An 18,834-nucleotide genomic window follows, 5' to 3' on the forward strand; every position below is an offset into this window, starting at 1 on the left:
TTGGCCAAAAAAAAAAAAAAAAAAGGTGTGAGGGAAAATATGTTTTGGGATGGGCCCTTTCCAAAAAGGTTTTATTAGTAAAAAATTCTCACAACTTTCATAATGAAAAATCATCCATAGCTAAAATTATGCCTTTTGCTCTAAGCATGTGTGCAAATTCACCTGTGCACTTGGTTTTCAGTTCTGGTGCCCTTTGGTCACCTTCTTTGTGTCTGGACACTACTGTGGAAGCCCATCTTGGTCCTTGTTTAATCTCAAACATTTCATTCTTGCATTATGGGTTTTTTTCCTGAACTGGTGAAGCATAAAAATTTGTTCTGAATTGTGAAAAATTATGTTGCACAGCTTCACCAAAAGCAAAGTAAAAATCATTGAGGGGGAAGCCTGAGCTGAATTGAACTGTGCAAGAGATTTTTAATATGTTGATTTTTAGTGTTGATTTTGCATGGTTTACCTGTGTCTTTTTCATTGCTGTGTGCTGTGTTAGCCATAGAACACCACACCTATTAAGTAAAGTATATCAGTGTATTTAACAGTTTACAAGGCTGCTCATATCTTGAAATGCTATGTAAATATAGCTTTCCTTAATCACTGGCCTCTTGAATATAATAAATCCTTTCAAGTTTCTCTCTGTACAGTTGCATGAAAAAAAGGGACAAGCAAAACCTCTTAAAATGTTATTGGTGCTGGTTAAAGCAAAGCAGTCAGTTCCTTCACACATAAAAATCATGTTAAGAAATTCTGTAGTGCTTTGATATTCTCACAATTGGCAAGCTTTGCCCAAAAGATAGCATTTCAGGTATTTTCCTTGAAATAACTGTGAAAGAAGCTAAAGTAATGCTGACCTAGACATGAGAGTGGGTAAGTACAGATGTTTTTGTCTCACCTTTCAGGTGAAAAAGCTCCTCAGCATTCTACAAGACTGGGAACAAGGTGCCTCCCAGCCTAACAGCATAGCCCCAAACCTTGTTTTTCACTGTTCCCAGTTTCCATGGAGCTGTGAAAACAAAGTCAGAGCAAAAAGCCAGGCCAGAGTCAGTGCTGCCAGCTGTTGGCCTAGGAGGGAATGCAGAACGTGAGGGATCAGTGCATTGCTCTATATATGGCTGTGGACACAGCAGAGCTCAGGGTTTGGCTCAGCAGCCTGGTTTCCTTCTGGAGTTTGTCTCTGCAGTATCACTGCATCTCTTCTGAGCTCTGTCTGGGACAGAGGGATCAGTGGTGTGTGTGTCAGGGTCTCTGAGCAGCTGGACAGGGGATTCTCAGAGCCCTCAGTCCAAACACTCACAACCACAGCAGAGCTGGAATCATTTTAATTGACTCCAGCAGTTTGCTCTGTTTGTCATGGTTAGCAATGCACTTGTGAAAACTGCTGGGCCTGTGCTGGACATGACTTCTGGTGTCCTCCCAGGTGAAAGGCAGTGCCAACAGGACTGTGATGATTCTGCCTGGCTGAGCAACCTCAGGAGCTCCTGCACTGACCTGCTGGTCTGGGTTTACAGTGAGCCTTTAGCCTGTAAATCTGATCTACCCCATCCAGCTGAAGGCACTTGGGAAGAGCTGACATTCCAAAATAAAAACATGGCAGGTTTTAATCACTTTCTGGTGTGTGACATTAGATTTTGGGAGTACAACAGGCTTTAAAAGATCTCTCTGAGTAGATGATCCCAAGCTCTTCTTCAAAATGTCTCAGTGAGCTCTCTGTCCCTGCATGGCTTGCAGAGGAAGGCAATCTCTGAGGCACAGTCTGACCAACCAGCTGCATACCAAGTGCACTGAGTCAGTGTCAAGCAAATTCATATGTCCTGACACACCCCTGAGCTTTTCAGAGACACTTCACCACGCTACATGTGCCTCTTCAAACATGAAAATTAATTTCTCTTAATTACTCAGTGCCTGTGTCAACTTCAATTCAAGATTTTGTTTCATTTATTTCACCTGAGGCCATGTCTTGGCTGTAAGAGAAATCCCAGATTTTGCCTGAGCCAGCTATCTCAGGGTAACATCTTGTTTTAGAAGGTGCCTTTCCTGGAGGGGCAGCTCACTGAGTTAGTCAGATCTGTTCCCTCCTCCTTTCCAGGTATAAACTGCAAGTGCTTTTGCTTCTGGTTTTAAGTTAAAAGTGCTGAAGCATTGTACAAGTGTTCCTTGTACCAGGGCACAGAATTTGTATGTTTAAATCTGCTTCCTCTGTTTTTATGTTGGTCTTACAGATGCACCACATTTTCATTCAAACTGTTCTTTTAATTTGCTTTCACAGGCAATCTGTCAATTGTAGAAAAGGACATTAATTGAAAAATGTCTCAATTCTACATGAGATTGTAGAATTTACTAATTATGCCCTTCCTTCAAGATTGGCAGAAGAAAAATAGGGATGTCTTAAAAACATGAAGAACTTTTTAGTTGACATTTCTGTCCTTTTACAATTTGTAGCTCCTTAAAATGTTTGCAGTGAACTACAGCTAATTGAAGCCTGTGGACAATAGGCTTTGATTTGACTCACTAGTTTAGATGCATGTTCCATCAATAAGTAAATAAAGTGGATTTTTGAAAAGCAGTCAAGGGCCTGATGATACAAATCAGATCAAAATGAGTTTTTCTAAGCAGAGGCCTCTGCATCCCTTGGTGACTTTCTGTGCCTGGCCTGTGTCAGTGTGGCTCTACACTGATGACAAAGCCACTGATAAATGCAGTTTGTTTCAGCTCTGTGCTTTGGGGTTTTCCCTTGTTGTTACATTTGCTGAGGTAACCCAAAAGCATTGTAGGAAATTCAACTGAAGTGGGCCAATGTGTGCATCATCTCTAGCTACTGAACCTGGACTATTCCTACTAAAACTTGGTGCTTTTTTTTTTCTCCTTCTTCCTCCCCCAGGTTTTTGCTGAGCCTTCCATCAGTCTGTTCAGCCTGGAATGCTGCAAAGGCAGAGAGCTGCACTTCAGTGAACCAGTCAATTCTGTTTTGAACGAGGACCTTCATTTCTACACCCAGTCTGTGTGGGTGAGAAGTGGATTGTAAGTATGGAAGAAATATCCCTGTCAGTTTTGCATTATAGGAGGTAACATTGTCTCACGATTATTGCCTTGTTCATAGGATGGTTTACATTCTTCACTTCTGTTTTGAGGCACAGACTTTCAAAGGCAGGTAGTGTAAACTTGGAGTGCCTTTATTAACAGGCTGTAAAATGCCAGCTATAAACTGCAGTGATTTAAACTACTGCAGCAGCTCAGGGAAGCTTGATGTGCTGACTGGCTGCCAGAGAAGCAGCAGCTCCTGAGAGGAGCTCAGGGTGGATCTGACAGCTAGAACAGTAATTTGCTTCTGTTATTAGTTTAACCCTCCTCCAGGAGTGTGAATGTACACTCAGGTTCTTCTGTGAAAGCATTTTACATCTGCAGAAGTGACCTTCTAACCTCTTCCACATCTCTCACCTTTTGGAAGAGCTCCCAAGTGTTCTGTTTTCAGCTAGGTTTTCAGCTTCCACAGCCACAGCAGCAACAAATAACTTGCAGAGTCTCATCCAGCAACTGAGAGTGGCTGGAAACTGCTGTTTTCCTAATGAGACACACATTTCCTATGTTTATGTTTGACCTTTCCCCACCTTTTCCACACAGGCAAAGCTGTAATTTTCTTGAGAGAATAGTGAACATAAGGTTCCCCACAGAGCTTTGCCAGTTCACAACAGTTCCCAACATTTGTGCCACTTCCATCCTGAACCTTTGCTGAAAATACAGAAGTGGGTGTGTTGAGTGGAAATTCAGTCCTTTTGCCCCAGCAGGCTGCAAAGGAAGGGTGATGGCTTTAGGACCATGAGACAAGAAAGCACAGGAGAATGAGTGCAACAGGCCAACCCCTCCTGCATCTTTGTGCTCATTATTGGGTGTCCAAGCCAGGTCAGCTCCCTCCCTGTCTCTGGGATGGGCTCAGGGCAGAAAGGCTGGGTTTCCTCTGAGCTCTTTTTGATGCTTCCTAGGAAAGAGACCTCCTCAGCCTGTCCCCATTCCACACAGCAGACAGGTAACCTAAAAGCTGAGTGTGTCAGGTGTGATGGTGGCATGTCTTAGAGGGTTTGTTTGCCTTATCTGGGATTCAGAGTTCAGGAAGGCAGATTTAGAGGGGTTTTTTTTGGCTCCTCATCCCAAAGCCTGCTGTCAGCTTTAGGCAAAGAGCAAAGATTTACATAAATACTCTGATGGCAGCTTGCTGCCAGGCTTAGGTAAAAGGCTCCTTCCTGAGCCAACTGGCCACCACAGTAAGGCAAAAACCTGGAGTCTGCCTTGGCAAAGGGTGCTGAGGATCTCAGAGCTGTGTGAGAGCAGAGATGAGTTTTGCTTGTGATGCCTGTAACAGTCTTTCCCCTCTCTGTTCCCTATAAATATCTGCTTTGAAACTGCATTCCACGTGACTGCTGCATGCTCCAAGAGTAATGTTAACAGTGAATTCTTGGTGACTTGACAGAAACCATTGCAAGGGAAAAAAGCCAGGAATGTGTTCAAAGTATAACACAGGGGCAGTCAGGCTGCCCTGAATACCTGTTAGTCAGGTGGGGACTTTGAAGAAACAGGGACCCAGGCTCATTGCCAGGCAGCTCACAGCTGGCACAGTTGAGCCTCCATGGAGCCCTGAGCAGGTCTGGCTCTCAGTTTCTCTGAGCTGTGGGCAAAAGCAATTCCAGGTGCTTTTCCAGGTGTTTTCTTACTGACTCAGAGCTCAGCCATCCCTCAGGTTCTTGGCAGCTGACCTGTAAACAGGTAACCTGGGAAACCAGCACTTTGCTTTGTGTTCAGAGGGGTTAATGAGTCAGGCATTGAGGAGTCACTGTCCACAGAGCAACGTGCTGTTGATATAAACAGAAGGGATCTGTGCTCCTGAGGCTGCCTTTGTGAGCTGCATTTACTGAGCAGATGCCAGATAACAAGGGGTCTGTATTAGCCAGGGCTTTATCTGGCTGTTACAGGACTCAGCCACATCCATGGTGTGTTCATGACAGCTGCAGCAGGGTGTGGGGTTTGGAGTGAATACCTGTAATGTGTTTTCAGACAAGTGGAATTTTATAAAAAGCTTTAACTGTAACAAAAACATCAGACAAGTTCCTCTCAGAATTAATGTGCACAATCAGGAAAAGCTGCAAGTGTGACTCCCTAGTTTCCTAACACAGGCCTGCTGAAACCAGCATTATTCCCATGTGGGCTCATGCAGAGGTTCTCCTTTTTATGGGGGAAAAAATGGAGGGGGAGAGGGGAGATAGGAAATATAGTTTACAAATTTTTGGCAGACAGACAGAAAACAGGTCTGAATTTCATCAGAAGGCAATAATCCCACTGAATGGATGGCAGCTTGCAGCACAGAAAGAGAGGCTTGATATTAACATGACTGTGGGGAGGTTTGGGGGTTCCAGGAGCACAGCCCTGACAGTTTAGTTTTGCTGTGGGTAACAATTCTCACATTCTATTTTGTGTATCCAGGTGGATTGCCTACGAGGGATGCAATTTTTTAGGAAAGCAGGTTCTGCTGGAACCTGGGGAGATTTCACAGTGGAGTGAGCACAGTGGCTGGAAAGTGATTGGCTCCCTTCGTCCTGTGAAGCAGGTACTGGGTGAGGAAAAGGGGTTTGCACCAGCTCTGCCACCAAGCACTCTGGGCTGTGCTGAGCTCCTTGAATCAGGCCAAATGATGACAGCCAGAAGGACCCACTGGAAGATTACTGAAGCAGAAAATGCCTCTCAGGGCATTATTGAGATCTATGTTAGGTTCCTAAAGGGAAATAATTCCCAGTTTCTTGGTGCCAAGCTTTGTTTTACTGAATTGCTCATTAGCATTTCTCTGGGTGCTCTATTTTTAAATTTTGCCATATGACAGTATAATGAGGAAACCAATTCCACACTGGCTTGTTTCATAATTAACATAAATGGAAGCAAGACTGAATTTTATTGTGCTGTTGCCTGGATTTCCAAAAGAGGCAAAGCTCATGTAGTTCCCATCAGGTTTTTCCACTCTGCCTCACCTCAAGTAATTCCATTTTCACTCTCATTCAAAGGTTCAGGTCTCTAGATAACAATGAGTAATTAAACAGTGTCATGATACAGGTTTTGTTTATGGATGCTTGGTGGGAAAGAGGCCTTAATTGTCTGTAGCTCGGGGTTTGTTTTAATATGGAAAAAAGGAGATATAAAGCTCCCAGGAAAAAAAGTTGGGGTTCCAGCAGAGCTGCCCTTTATAACTCCCTGCTCTTTACTTGAACTGAATCCAGTGAATAACAGAGCAAAAGCTCAAACCTTGCAGGAGCCCTGCAAAATCTTCTTTATTTTTTGAATAAACAGGGATACCAGATCAGTGCCCTGTTTTCCATGTATGTTCAAAAACAGTGGTATATCTCTGTGCCATATATTCCAGTTAGTGAGGGCTGAAGTTGCTGGATATGTAACTTTTTAAGTTATGTAAGTTTTGTGGCCCAAGAATTAAAAGCTTGTGGAGTGCAGCCCATTTACTGCCCATGGAATGAGTGAAATGTGCTGAACTAGGCATAATTGCAGATCGCAGGAATTAGTTCTATAGCCATAACTACATTTTTTTTTTTTAAATCCTATGTACCATTGCTGTTTATAGCTGCCCAACTGCACGTGAAAAACCAGTTCCTGTGCTTCACAGGCACGTTTGTTTCCAACCAAAAAATTACTGAACATCCTCAAACGAAAACAAAAACCGAACACAGTTTAGAAGACTGACGGAGGGGAGGATGGAGGATTGGTCACATCAATTTGCTTGATCTGAGTTGTAAATGTCTTCCCTCACCCCTGCAGCCAGCAGTGTACCTGAGGGTGAGGAGCAGGGCCCAGGGCAAGTACCTGACCGTGGCTGGGAGCCTGGCAGACATCAGAGCCACCTCGGTGTGCGCAGCCCCGCGCAGCGGCAGCAGCTCCCAGCTCTGGCACTACTGCCAGGGCCTCCTCAAGTCCAAGGTCAGTTCCAGAGTGATTTCCTATTACTGCTGCCCTTGATGGCCTGTTATTAATATTAGAAAAAGCTGATGGTTTGGATTTTAACAAATGAAGCAACAAAGACCACCAACTTTGATTGAGCAGCTGGCTGAGTGTCAAATAATCTGTTCCTCGCTTGCTTCCCAGGGTTTTACCAAGTACAGCAAAATTACTGCCATGTGCTCAGTGCCTGAGACAAAGGCACAACACTGAGTCTCTGTGGCCTGGATCTCACTGCTCTCCTTGTTTCTTAGGCAAACAATGCCTGTCTGGATGTCATTGGGGGCAGAGACGTGCCTGGGGCCAAGGTTGCCCTCTGGACAGAACATGGCAAGGACAGGCAAAAGTGGAGACTCAACGAGGATGGAACCATCACTTCATACCTCAGTGAGCAACTGGTGCTTGATATCAAAGGTATTTAAAAACAAAAAACTCTAAACCTCACAAATTTTGTGGTTTTTTGATTAAGGTTTTGATTAACTTCCATATTCCAGCTTTTTTTTTGTTTGTTTTTTGTAAGGTCAGAAACTGAATCCTACCTTTTCTGTCCAGTTGCTTGACACTGGGACAAGAAACACCAGGGCAAGGAGGAAAGAACCTTTCTCTTTTGATTCCAGAGGTTTATTTTGATCAGTTAAACTGTTTGTGCTTTGGGGAGTTAAGTAGTGCAGATGGCAAGAAGTGGGAGTTACAGAAGACAAAATGGTGAAGGAAAATCAACTAGGAAATGGTGAAGGAAAATCAATAGCTCAAAAAGAGAAAAGAAGTTGAAAAAGAAGGCTGGTTAAAATTGTCATTGCTCAGTTGCAGACACCAGCTACCTACCTCATGGAATTCCTATTTTTCAGCTGATTTTCTTACTTAGACACACTTCTCAAAGATTGTATGTAATTTTTATTAGCATTTCTTTCAAAAGCTTTTCCTTCATGACTTCCTTTTGTTTTTAAGGAGGATATTACTATGACAAGAATCACATCATTATGAATCAGCCAATAGAAAACAGACCCTCACAGAAATGGGATATTGAAATATTGTGAGTAAAATCCACCCCACAGATGGACTTTTTGTTGGCTACCAACATCTAGAGGGGAAAAAAGAACCCAACTACTGAAGTCATACACCACTGGAACGATAAGCAGCAACTCCTCTCTGTTTTCCTTCATGCCAAACACCAGCTCCTAAAAGAACTGAATTTTGCACAAATCTGGAAGAGGGGAGGTTGATCCAATGTCTCTCTGCAGGGAAGCTGATTCTGCAGAGGCTGCTCCTGTGAAAGTCACCATTACTCTTCCTCTGAAGTATGAAAGGTAAATGCAAAAGAGCAGGCAGAGGTTCTGCAGCATGGGAAGTGCAAGAGATAACAGGGGAAAGGCTCTTCAGAAATGCTGTATTTACCTTCCCCTCACACTGCTGGAAGCTCACTGAGGAGTGAATGCACTGATGAGCTTCAAGGAACTTGAGTTGGGCTTTTATGTCTCAAGTAAAACTGTTTAGGCTCCAAGTGATCCTGAATCGTGTCTCTCATTAAAATGCAAATTCATTTATTGATAAAGACACCTTTGAACTGGAATTCCAGCTCAGCATGTGAAACAAGGCAATACAGGGGCTTTTCACCCCTTAAATGATACTGGTAAACCTTTGTCTCCTCTGCTTTCAACAGCACCAGATTTCCAGTTTTGCAGAAACCAATTCAGCTTGGTGTTTCCAAAGGTGCCAGCAGCCTGTGCCAGGGCTGGCTTCACATCAGGGTCACTGCAGCACCAAGGACAAGTGATGCTCCAGAGCTTCCTGTGCCAGGGTCTCCTCAATTTCCACACTATGCAACCACAGCTATTGCTGCAACACAGCCAGAGACCTCACTGACTGCAGGTGCTGCTTGAAAAGCTTTTTCCTGGCCCTTGGAGGGCTGTGAATACCTGACATGGAAGAGAAGTCCCTCAGCTCCCTGGATTCAGCATCACTAAACTAATCTTCATTGAAAGAAGATTGAAAATAGTTTGAAAATAGTTCAAATTCATTTTGAAAATATAAAAATTCATTATTTTCATTGAAAATAGTTTTTTTTTCCCAGCATTTGTATATTCAGGGTAAGTATTTCTAGGACTATTTAAAGAGTTCAGGTTAGCTGAAGACAGATATTTGAGATTCCAAAAGCTGTGCCCTCAAACAGGATCATCCCCAAACAAAGACATAACTCTAAGTTTGCTAGAGATAAAATATATGGATGTCTATTTTTGTATGAAATGGAGTTCTATATAGTACTATTTAAAAAGGAATTTACTTGCACTTACTATTTTACATTCTAAAATTATCATAAATCTGATGTTTGAGTAACAGATCCTCAAATGTATGTATATATTTTTTTCAACTAAAGCACTTGTTAAGCTTTTTTCCATATAAGTCAGTACATCAAGTGTTCTGCATGTGACTTTCCATATGAAATTTTAAAAGCCCATGTAAAAAGTTGTAGTTTTTTAAATGAAGAATGACTAAATCATACTTGGTGTCTTAGTGTCACATAACAAATTAAAGCAGGCTTTTGTACTTAAGAGACCTTGAATGTAAAATGCTAAAGCATGTCTATTTTAACTGTATAAAACTTTTCAGGAGAAACATTTTGCTGGTTGGTTTCTTTTTAAACAAACTAAATAATAATTTTCAGCAGATGTTGAGCACATTCCAGTAAACTATTTCTTTTCCAATGGCCAAAAAAGGGAGATAAGTATATTGAAGATGTGGCTGTGCTGTTACATGAAATTGCATATTAAAAATCAATGAAGTATTAAAGTAACTGCACCAGTCTCATCAAAACCCACTCAAGTGAATATTGAAGATACAGATTCCAGCTACAGGATTTTGGGTTACTTTCACTTGGGACTGGTGCTGGGAGAGGTAGAGGATAAAATATTATCGTTTGTTTATTCCAGGGATGGTAGCACCTGAGGGAAAAGGGGTTTTCTTAGGCAAAGTTCCCTGGGGGAACAGCACAGGCAGCTTTTACCAGGAAGCTTTTGTTCTATCAGGGCAATCAAACAGATTTGCCTGCTGATGAACTTTACAAATGCAAAAATCAAGTTAATGTTTTATGCCCAAGGTTTTGGAGCCTGTTCCATGTGTAACTTTAGGTGTCCTCCACATCCCAGCAGGTCTCCAGAGGGGACACCAGAGCACTGGGGGTACTCAGGAGTGACTTCATCCAGCCACACACCTGGAGCTGGGGCTCACTTACCTGTTCTTCCCCATGCCCAGTTTCCCAAAAAGTGTGGAAGGACAGTTAACATTTGGAACCAGATAGCAGCTTCTGCATTGCTTTGTTAGCACTACAAACCAGAGGCTGGATGGATTAAAAAAAAACTAATTTAATAAACCTTGATCTCAAGAGATGCTTAATAGCCAGGAACAGCTAATTCACAAAAGCATCAAAGAACTTCAATCAGACATTCAGTCCAGAGTGACAAGGCAAGGTTTTCTTTCTCCTCATCTGAGGTAAGTTTAAGCTCTTTAACCTGAACAGTGCTGCTACTCCAGATCTGCTTCAGTGCATCCAAGTGTGACAAAGGGAAGCGCAGCCCGTGAGTCTGCTGGGGAAGAGAGACAGGAAAAAACCCTTCAGCAAATGCACTGCCTATTACACAACACTGTGAGGCTGTGGGGAGGCAGCTGCAGGAATGTGCTCCATTCCCACAGCACACTGGTGTTCCTGAGAACAGCCTCCAAAAGATACAGTTTTATCCAACCTGTTTTACTTAGAAGTAACTCTTCTATGCTGTAGCACATTTTACAAGGTAAGGATGTTTATGTGACTTCCTCCTGTGGTTTCCACACAGAAGAAAAAAATAATTTTAAGTTTATCTTCTTGCCTAACACTACCCATTATTTTAGCAAGGCACAGAGCTTTATTTCTAGCTGGCACATGCAGCCTTTGGGCACAGAAGAACAGAGAACCTTCATTCCCAAGACGTTTTTGAGGGCAGGAAGGAAGATCCTGGGATGTGCATGTGCTGCTCAGGTGCCTGTGTCCAGCCTCAGCTCTAGAGGAGCAGTGAGATTTACTTCAAAAGGAAAATAACTGCCAGACAAAACAGCCTTGCAGCAATGGCCAAGACAAGGCCAGGCTCTGTTCTGCCTCTTTGGTGGAGTTGTGCAGACATGAATTACATTTTAGAACTGAGTTCTTCACTCAGTGCTGACCTGCCCCAGGCTGAAGTGAGCAGCCCTGCAGTGGATACAGGAGCTAACACAGGTTTAACATGACAGAAATGAGGTGCAGTGATCCCCATGAAACATTTGCTACATCTCCTGCTGAAGGACACACAGCAAGATACTTTGAGTTGCTGCAGCAGCTCTGCTAACTGGGCCACAGGGCATGCACAAGACAGCATCTCAAATGTTTAATTAAGCATGAGATCACATTACTTAGTTTTACTATTCACTGCCTGTGTTGCAGCTTCAGCTCATCCAGGTACTCTGGGAATGGGCTGAAAAATTCTGGGTGTTGAAGAAATCAGCCAAAGCCAGAGAGGCAAGATAAATTTGGGGGTGTGTTTGCAGAACAAACCTGTGTCAGGCCATCCTCACTGGCAGTGTCATCCTCTGTCCCCATCATGTGAGTTTCTCTCCTGTTCTTCAGGCAGTGATACACATAAACCATCTCCCTGCGGATTTCATCCTGAAAAAACAACAGGAGGAAAATGGTCACAGGTGATCCACACCCTTACCTCACTCCAGTGCCAGCCTGAATTCCAGAGCCCACTGCTACTGCAAGGAAAGCAAGTCACCTTCTCATCTGAATGACCCAGCAGCCACCTCCCACAGCAAGAAGGGACTCTCCAAAATACCTCTGAACATTTATTTACAAATTTCTGCATTAAAACTGCCCCTGCTGGAGTCACAGGACTGATGCTGTGTAGAAAACAGGCCATTTAAGGCACCTCTCCTAAAAGGTCTTAATGAACAGGTGTGCATCAATAAATCTCCAGTCTGAGACTGAGCTGCCTCTTAAAAATCACATGCCCATTATCAAGCCTTGGTCAAGACTGTGAAATCAGTTCCAAAAAAATTGGGGAAAAAAAGGTTTCCAAACCCTGCACAGTCTCACAGCAATATGGACACAAATAAAATGGAAGAGAAAAACCATAAAGTTCTGATATGCTTTTCTGTGAGGGAAACATTCCACTCATAAAACAAAACACAACAAAAACACAAAACGCAAACTTTTACAAGATAATCCATCCTCAGTGTGTGGTTCCTCCCTTCTCCATTTTATTTTCAAATTAACATAACAAAAAACACTTCTGTAATTTAATATTAATAAACCATCACAGATCAGCAATGATGCAAGATGCCAGTAGCTATTTTGTGGAACAATCTATAAGTGCCACTGGCATCCACTTAGGTACAGAGAGAATTCAGTAGTGAAGACTAAATGCAACCAAGAGAATTCCCTCTTTTCAGGAGCCCTAATTTTATGACTTCTTCATGTTCTTAAATACAAAGAATTAAAAAAAAATAAAAATCTATTATCCAGAGCTATAAAGGCCATTTTAGCTGCTGTAATGACTTACCCCCGCCATGTGATTCAGATCAAAGCCATGCAGAATCACAGACTGGATATAATTCTGTACCTCCCTCCAGAAGGGTGGAATGCACTCAGCAAACAGCCCCAGGATCTCCTAACAGCAATAATGGGATGCAGGATCCAACCAAGCAGAACTGCACAACCCTTTTAGTACAACAGAGCAACAATTCACATGCCTCCCACTCCCCACCCCAGCCACACAAGGGGGGGGCTTCCTATACTTACAGCATTCTCTTGATCTGGTTCCACAGTGATGATAGCATGGTCTCTAAACTGCAGTCTGATTTTGCTATCTATTTTTGGCAATTTCCCACCTAAAAATAATAAATTCTGCCTTAGAAAAGGAAGAAAACCAGACATGATACAAATTGAGCCCCCTGTGCACTCCCCATTCTCTTGCAGCCAGATTTGTTTGTTAACCTGTGCTTCCACAGCCACAAGTTCTCAAACTTGTGGTGGAAGGAGAAATGAGAAAGATTTTTGAAATTCTAGGATAACTTTCATTTCAGTGTAAGGGAAATGGGTCATTTCTCCCACCAGACACTGGGAACTGGCCAGGAGAGATATGCAAACACAAACAGAGCCAGGCATGACACAAACCTGGGCCTAGACTGTGATCCTGGCATGCCATGAAATGCTGCAAGTTTTAAAAGGCAGACTTAGCCACTACCATCACATCCAGCCAGTTTTTGGAATTTTAAACTCTACCTGGAGTCAAAGGATCAGAGTCACATCCCAGGCATGGGGGCAGCCGGTGCATAATGAAATCCTTCTTCATGTCAGATGATCTCAGGTCCCTGGAGTTCTCCAGACTGTCTGCAAGCCTTCTCAGAAGGCTGCTCAGCTTTTTGGTGCAATCAGCTGTGTCCACCTGCTAAACATCCACAAAGAATTCAAGCTGAACAGAGCAGGCCTAGAGCAGTGCAGCAAAGCAGTGAAAATCTGGACACTCCTCTTTAATCTCTGCTTAGTCCCAAACCAAGCTTTGTTTCCTGTACACATTCCCCATGAGCTGTTCACATATCAAAGCTGAAGCTCACACATATCAAAGCTGAAGCTCACTCTCCTTGCACTGGGGCTAAAGGACTTGCAGGTTCAGTTGAAGAGACCCTTGTTCCTCCTGCACACTGCAAGCTGAGCAGCAGCAGGACAGAACCACTTGTCCCACAGGTCCCAGAACAATTCACAGCTTCACTGACTTAAAGATTCAGAAGCTTGGCCTGACAGAGCTTTTGCTGTCTGACAGATCCCCTGGATGCACCATTATTCCCTGAGTGCCACCTACTAACCATGAGCAGTTGCCTTGGAATGCTTGTCCTCAGTGCCACGTCCTCCTTTGCTGTATCAAACACCAGGCCAGGAATTGCATCCAGCAAGAAATCTCCCCAGGAGCTAAAGGACAGGAAGAAAAAAAGATTACTGAAATAATTGCACTGAAATAAAACAAACATCCTACTTTTTTTTTTCCTAACTAAAGTAGTGTTAAGATGTAAAGCAATTATTACTTATCAATCCCTTGTTTTTTTTTATCTTGTCTACTCAAATGTTTCACTGTCTGCTACCCAGTGGGAAGGAAGAACTCTGGCTAATAAAAGGAACTGGACATCTATTTCTTAGTGCATCTCTTGCCCTTGATTTCCACGTGCCAGAAAATGCCTTCAGCTGCTTTTCCAAACTGCCCTGCTTATCCCACATGTGCACACCTCTCTGCCTGCTGGGATCTGGTCCAAACAAACTCTGCTTCAGCAGAGATGCCCCTTTTGTCTTGGTGCCACAAAGTATCTGAAGTGCCACCTCCACAGCTATTTTCAAATTCTCTTCAATTTTCCAAGGAAATGTTTCCACATCGTATTTCCATCCACAAGCCAAATCAAAACCAAGGCTGCTGCTTATTTTACCTACACTTGCTGACAGCAGGGGCAGAGGAAGGCTCTTACACTTCATTACCAATAACCTTAATGGGTGGTGATTCCACTTTTTAACCTTGGAAGAACAGTCTTGAAGCTTTTGATGCTCCTCTGCTCACCCTTGACAGACATTCCCCAGGGAATGTGCTCCTGACAAGTCATGCACTGGCCTTGGGCTCGTGCAGCCATGGATTATGAAATGAACAGCAATTTCAGCCACTGCTGAGGGTGGTTTAAAGACAAAAATGAGTTTGCAGTTGTAACATTATCTTCCACATTAAAGTCTCCAGCTGGTAAATAATAAATAAAGCAATTAAAAAGCAATCAAGCTTGCTACATGAAAACCTGGCAAAGAGGCTGCTTCAAACAATGGTCTCACTCCCATCCTTCCCTCAAACCTTCAATTACTGCCACCTCAACACTAGATTCTGTCCCTAACAGCAGGGCACCTGTGTAATAGTGGGGTATCTACCTGTATTCCATGTCACCACATCTCTGGGGGGAAGCTGACATGCCCTATCCCTGTAAAATCCACAAAAAACAAACCACACAAGAGCTGAATAGGATGAACACAGCCAAGACCCAAGCAGAGCTCATTACAAGGTTATTTTTTTTAGGAAATAGGACTTCAATTGAAACATCCTTGAAACACCAGCTTCAGGTGTCTACTATTCACACACATCATGTGGGAGGGGAAAGCCATACAAAACAAGAAATAAAGAGGAATTACTTGTTTTGGTAGGTGCTGATGGTCACGTGTGTTGAATAGGAGATCCCCTCAGGAGTGTCAGCCTGGTGAATAGTCCCTCTTGGGAAGTACAATAAGTCACCTGGCTGCAGGAAAATTAAAGAGAATTCATACATTTAGGCCACTTGGTAAAACCTTACTGGAGTCCAGAGAAAACAACTCTCTGAGCAGACAGACTCACAACATGTATTCTTTAAAAATCACAAAATTGAGCAATTCTCCAATGTATACTTTAATAACATAAAGCACTCTAAGCCAGAAATCCAACACCTCAAACTTTCCAACCTACTGTCATTATTTGCTCTACACCTGTCTGCAAAAATCAGTTTACTTGTGGCTTGTCCTATAAACACCAGCACTACTTTTCTTGCTACCACAGCCCAGATCTCCTGAAGGAATTAAACTATAATACCTTTAATATGAATTCATGTGTGGGACTCCCAATCCTATCTTCTGGCTCAACGTTGTACTCCCGAGCCAAAGGCACTGTTGGTTTGTAGAGTCTCCAGTGCTTCTCTCCTTCCAGCTGAAGGATGAACACCTGCAGAAGACCATGAACCCAAAATTTATGGGGGCATAAAGGAAGCCCTGCTGCTCCTCACACATCCAACTCATCAGGTATTTTAATTTATCTTCTGACTTGTCAAGTCTGTGGAAGCAAGCCAGAAGCCAGGGACAGAGACAGTGGCACAGGTTCCTTTTCAGACAAATACAGGTTTACCCTTTCCCTGCTCTCAGCTACTTCACAGCATGGCAAATACAATTCCTTTCACATTGCCTTTTAGATATCTAAATGCAGAAATTTACACTTGAACTAAATTCTTATAGTCTATTTAATAGAGACAACAGAGAGAAGAGTTGTGAAGTGTGACCATTTGGAAATCTCTGTTTCACTCCAGTCACTTAAACTTAGTCATTACTATTAGTACACTTTCAGCAAAAATATATAAGGAAATACTTCTAAATAATTACCCTAAGTTTTCAGTGGAAAAAAAAAACCTCTTTCTAGGATGTTTATTGTGGGGGAGAGGTGGAAGCACTGCCAGAGGCATCCACTGCCAGAGCCACAAAGGGTGTCCCAGATGAGGTGCTGGTGTCCTACCTCGACATCATCATAGTGAGGGGGAAGCCCCTGAGAGCCCTGGGGAGTGATGTAAACATTGGACCCCACCAGAGACCCAAAGTAACACTCCAGCTTCTCCTGAATCTTCCACAGCTCCTCCTATTAAAAAAAAAAAAAGAAAAAAAAAATTATGCTGTTACTACAGAAAAGCTCAGCCACACCTGGCTGCCTAAATCAAAGTACCTACAAGTATCCAAGTCCTTTACAACTGTGCAGCACCACTGTCTCCTTGCCATAGACACAGAGTGGGGACACTCAGCTAAAATGGGGTGGTCACTTCCATGGTGCAACTCAATGCTAATCCATTGGCAAGAACAGTGGAGTGTCCTGGAAATACCTGACATGGTTTCACACCTCATCCTTGATTAAAGGGAAGTGGTACAAAAGTCCCTGTTTGCACAAGGAAAAGGGAGGGAGATGAGATAATTTAAGCACAGATGCCTAATCATCAATTATATGCATTTAAAAAGAATACTTAATATTACAGAAAAACATTATAGCATGAATCAGATTTTGTTCTTACTGCAGAACACTGAAACAGGATGGGCAGTGCAAAAGTATAAACTGTGTTTTAATAGAGTTCATGTAAAGATTTCAGCAGATCATCAATGCCAATTACCTCCCATGGGAGCAGATACGAAGCCATGTCAACAAAAGCCTCACCACTACAAAACAAGCATCAATTGCATTAATTACAATGAAACAATCCTACCTTAAACCTCTGAGGCTGATGAAACTGTATGGTTGCCTTTTTCTGGTCAAAATCCTTCTTCAGCTGCATGTAATTCACTCTTCCTTTCTTATTCAGAACCTTCTTTTTGCCACTGACACACCTGCAGACGTTCAGGTCTCGCCCGTAGCGCAGGTCCTGCCTGCACAGCTCCTCCAGGTGTGCCAGCTGGAACAGGGACTGGTAATATGCAGCCACCAGGGCATCATTTCTCTGAACAAGCAGAGGCTTTTGCTCCCAGTACTCCCTGAAAAACACCTCTTCTTCGATGGGAGAGATCAGGCTCCTGAAGAGGCTGTCTGGGCTCTCAAAACTCAGGGCTGAAGGAGAAGCAGCTGTGTCCAGCCTGGGCCGTTTACACTGTGCCTGGGATCCCTTTGCCATGTCAGCAATCTTCCCTCCTTTCCTGGGCATCTTCTGTCCAAGAGGAGAGAGACCCACAACAATCAGCAACACATCAAAGTATACTGGGAATAGTTCTGGCTTCACTGATTGCCCCAATCCTCTCTCAAACCTCAGCAAACTCCAAAGGGCTCTACTGGGAGCTCACACCCCACAGCTGAGTTTATATTGGGACCCAGTGGATCATCACCAATGCAGGCACCCACCCAAACAAAGAACTGGTGGGCAAGTGGTCTTCTGTAGCAAGAGCTGAAAATTATTTTTTAAAAAATCAACTCAGCTTTAAGAGATTGATTGGCAAGGTGTGGAGGGAGATGGAGAGAAGGTGCAGGATCAGAAAATTGTATTCTTATTATACTTCCTTCAACAGTAACAGTTTACAAGAGGGAACATTGTTAGGCCTTTCTGTTGATGCTATGTCATTACTAAATCCACAATCTTAAAACTTGTAAAATGTAACAGTTTTAAAACCAAAATGCCAAGATTCTACTTTGATTTCTAGCAAGCTGTCAAACTTTGATTTAATTAGAATAAAAATAATTCTTTCATACAAGTACATACACTTAATTTTAAAGCTGAAAGTAATTTACTTTGGTTTTCCACAGTATGTTGTGTACAATTACGCACGAATAAAAAATTAATTCACAAATGGTTTAGCTGCCAAGTTCTCAGGGAAGTTAAGGCACAAATCGAGTTAAGAGTAGGTCTAAACCATGTGCAGACAGACTTGCCTGGAGTCTGCTCCAGCATTTCCTCCCCCAGAGCAGCAGCAGAAGCAGTAGAAGCCTGCCTGGGGAGCTGAGCTGAGCTGAGCATCCTGAGATGAGCCAGGCCTGGGCTGGCAACCCAAACTGGCTCTGGGCACGTCTGAGCCAGTCAGGAGCCAACCCATGAGGAGTCAGAACATGCTGATGCTTTCACTTCTGAGTAGCAATGGCAGCTTTACTCCCAAAAGCAAACGCTGTCAACGTACTGAGATGCTTTTACTTGCACAGATCCCTTATCCTGAAACCTAAACTGCAGTTCTGGTATTCCCAAGCAGCACAATGTTCTGTGCAGCAGCTGATCCCCAGCTCCTGGAGCAGCCTGTCACTAGTAACATGTGGTCACTTCAGTCCTGCAGGAGGGAATTCACATCACCACCATCCCAGCAACAGGAAACCACTGTTCTAATTGAGGCAAGGAAATGCTTAAAAAAATTAAACACTGAAAATTCTCTAGTTGGCGGCAAGGTCTGAAGATGCTGCTGGCACTATGAATTTAAAACTGGCATTCCCCAGATGTTAGGAACACAAATGCAACCAACCCTGAATTGAGCCATCATTTCAACTTCTCAGCTCGCTCAGATTGATCCAATGAAGTTAAATTCAC

The 18,834-nt window shown here is 43.1% G+C and overlaps 2 protein-coding genes across 3 annotated transcripts in view; one reads left to right on the top strand and one right to left on the bottom strand.

The window, feature by feature from the left end:
- CRYBG3 (crystallin beta-gamma domain containing 3) overlaps positions 1-9,474 on the top strand; it is a gene marked incomplete at its 5' end in the record, with an annotated part of 79,698 nt that extends 70,224 nt beyond the window's left edge. The window contains 6 exons of the mRNA XM_079316256.1: positions 2,873-3,012; positions 5,464-5,587; positions 6,799-6,957; positions 7,230-7,389; positions 7,924-8,970; positions 9,047-9,474. Coding sequence (XP_079172382.1) covers positions 2,873-3,012; positions 5,464-5,587; positions 6,799-6,957; positions 7,230-7,389; positions 7,924-8,012 — 672 coding nt within the window. The 3' untranslated portion in view covers positions 8,013-8,970; positions 9,047-9,474. The remainder of the gene's footprint in view (positions 1-2,872; positions 3,013-5,463; positions 5,588-6,798; positions 6,958-7,229; positions 7,390-7,923; positions 8,971-9,046) is intronic.
- An 846-nt stretch (positions 9,475-10,320) lies between these two features.
- Positions 10,321-17,506, bottom strand: RIOX2 (ribosomal oxygenase 2). Of its 2 annotated transcripts, none has more exons than XM_079308693.1 (9): positions 17,044-17,506; positions 16,311-16,430; positions 15,621-15,749; positions 15,191-15,294; positions 13,843-13,945; positions 13,262-13,427; positions 12,779-12,867; positions 11,534-11,644; positions 10,321-10,553 (listed from the first exon to the last, which is right to left on the bottom strand). In XM_079308693.1, the coding sequence occupies exons 1-9, from the start codon at positions 17,473-17,475 to the stop codon at positions 10,395-10,397; spliced, it is 1,413 nt and encodes a 470-aa protein (XP_079164819.1). In that variant the 5' UTR covers positions 17,476-17,506; the 3' UTR covers positions 10,321-10,394. The 2 variants fall into 2 exon arrangements, with proteins under 2 accessions (XP_079164819.1, XP_079164818.1); XM_079308692.1 differs by having other exon boundaries at positions 10,321-10,556.
- Between the last annotated feature and the right edge of the window lie 1,328 nt (positions 17,507-18,834).

The sequence above is a fragment of the Erithacus rubecula genome (genome assembly GCF_903797595.1).
Source record: "Erithacus rubecula genome assembly, chromosome: 1".
NCBI lineage: Eukaryota > Metazoa > Chordata > Aves > Passeriformes > Muscicapidae > Erithacus > Erithacus rubecula.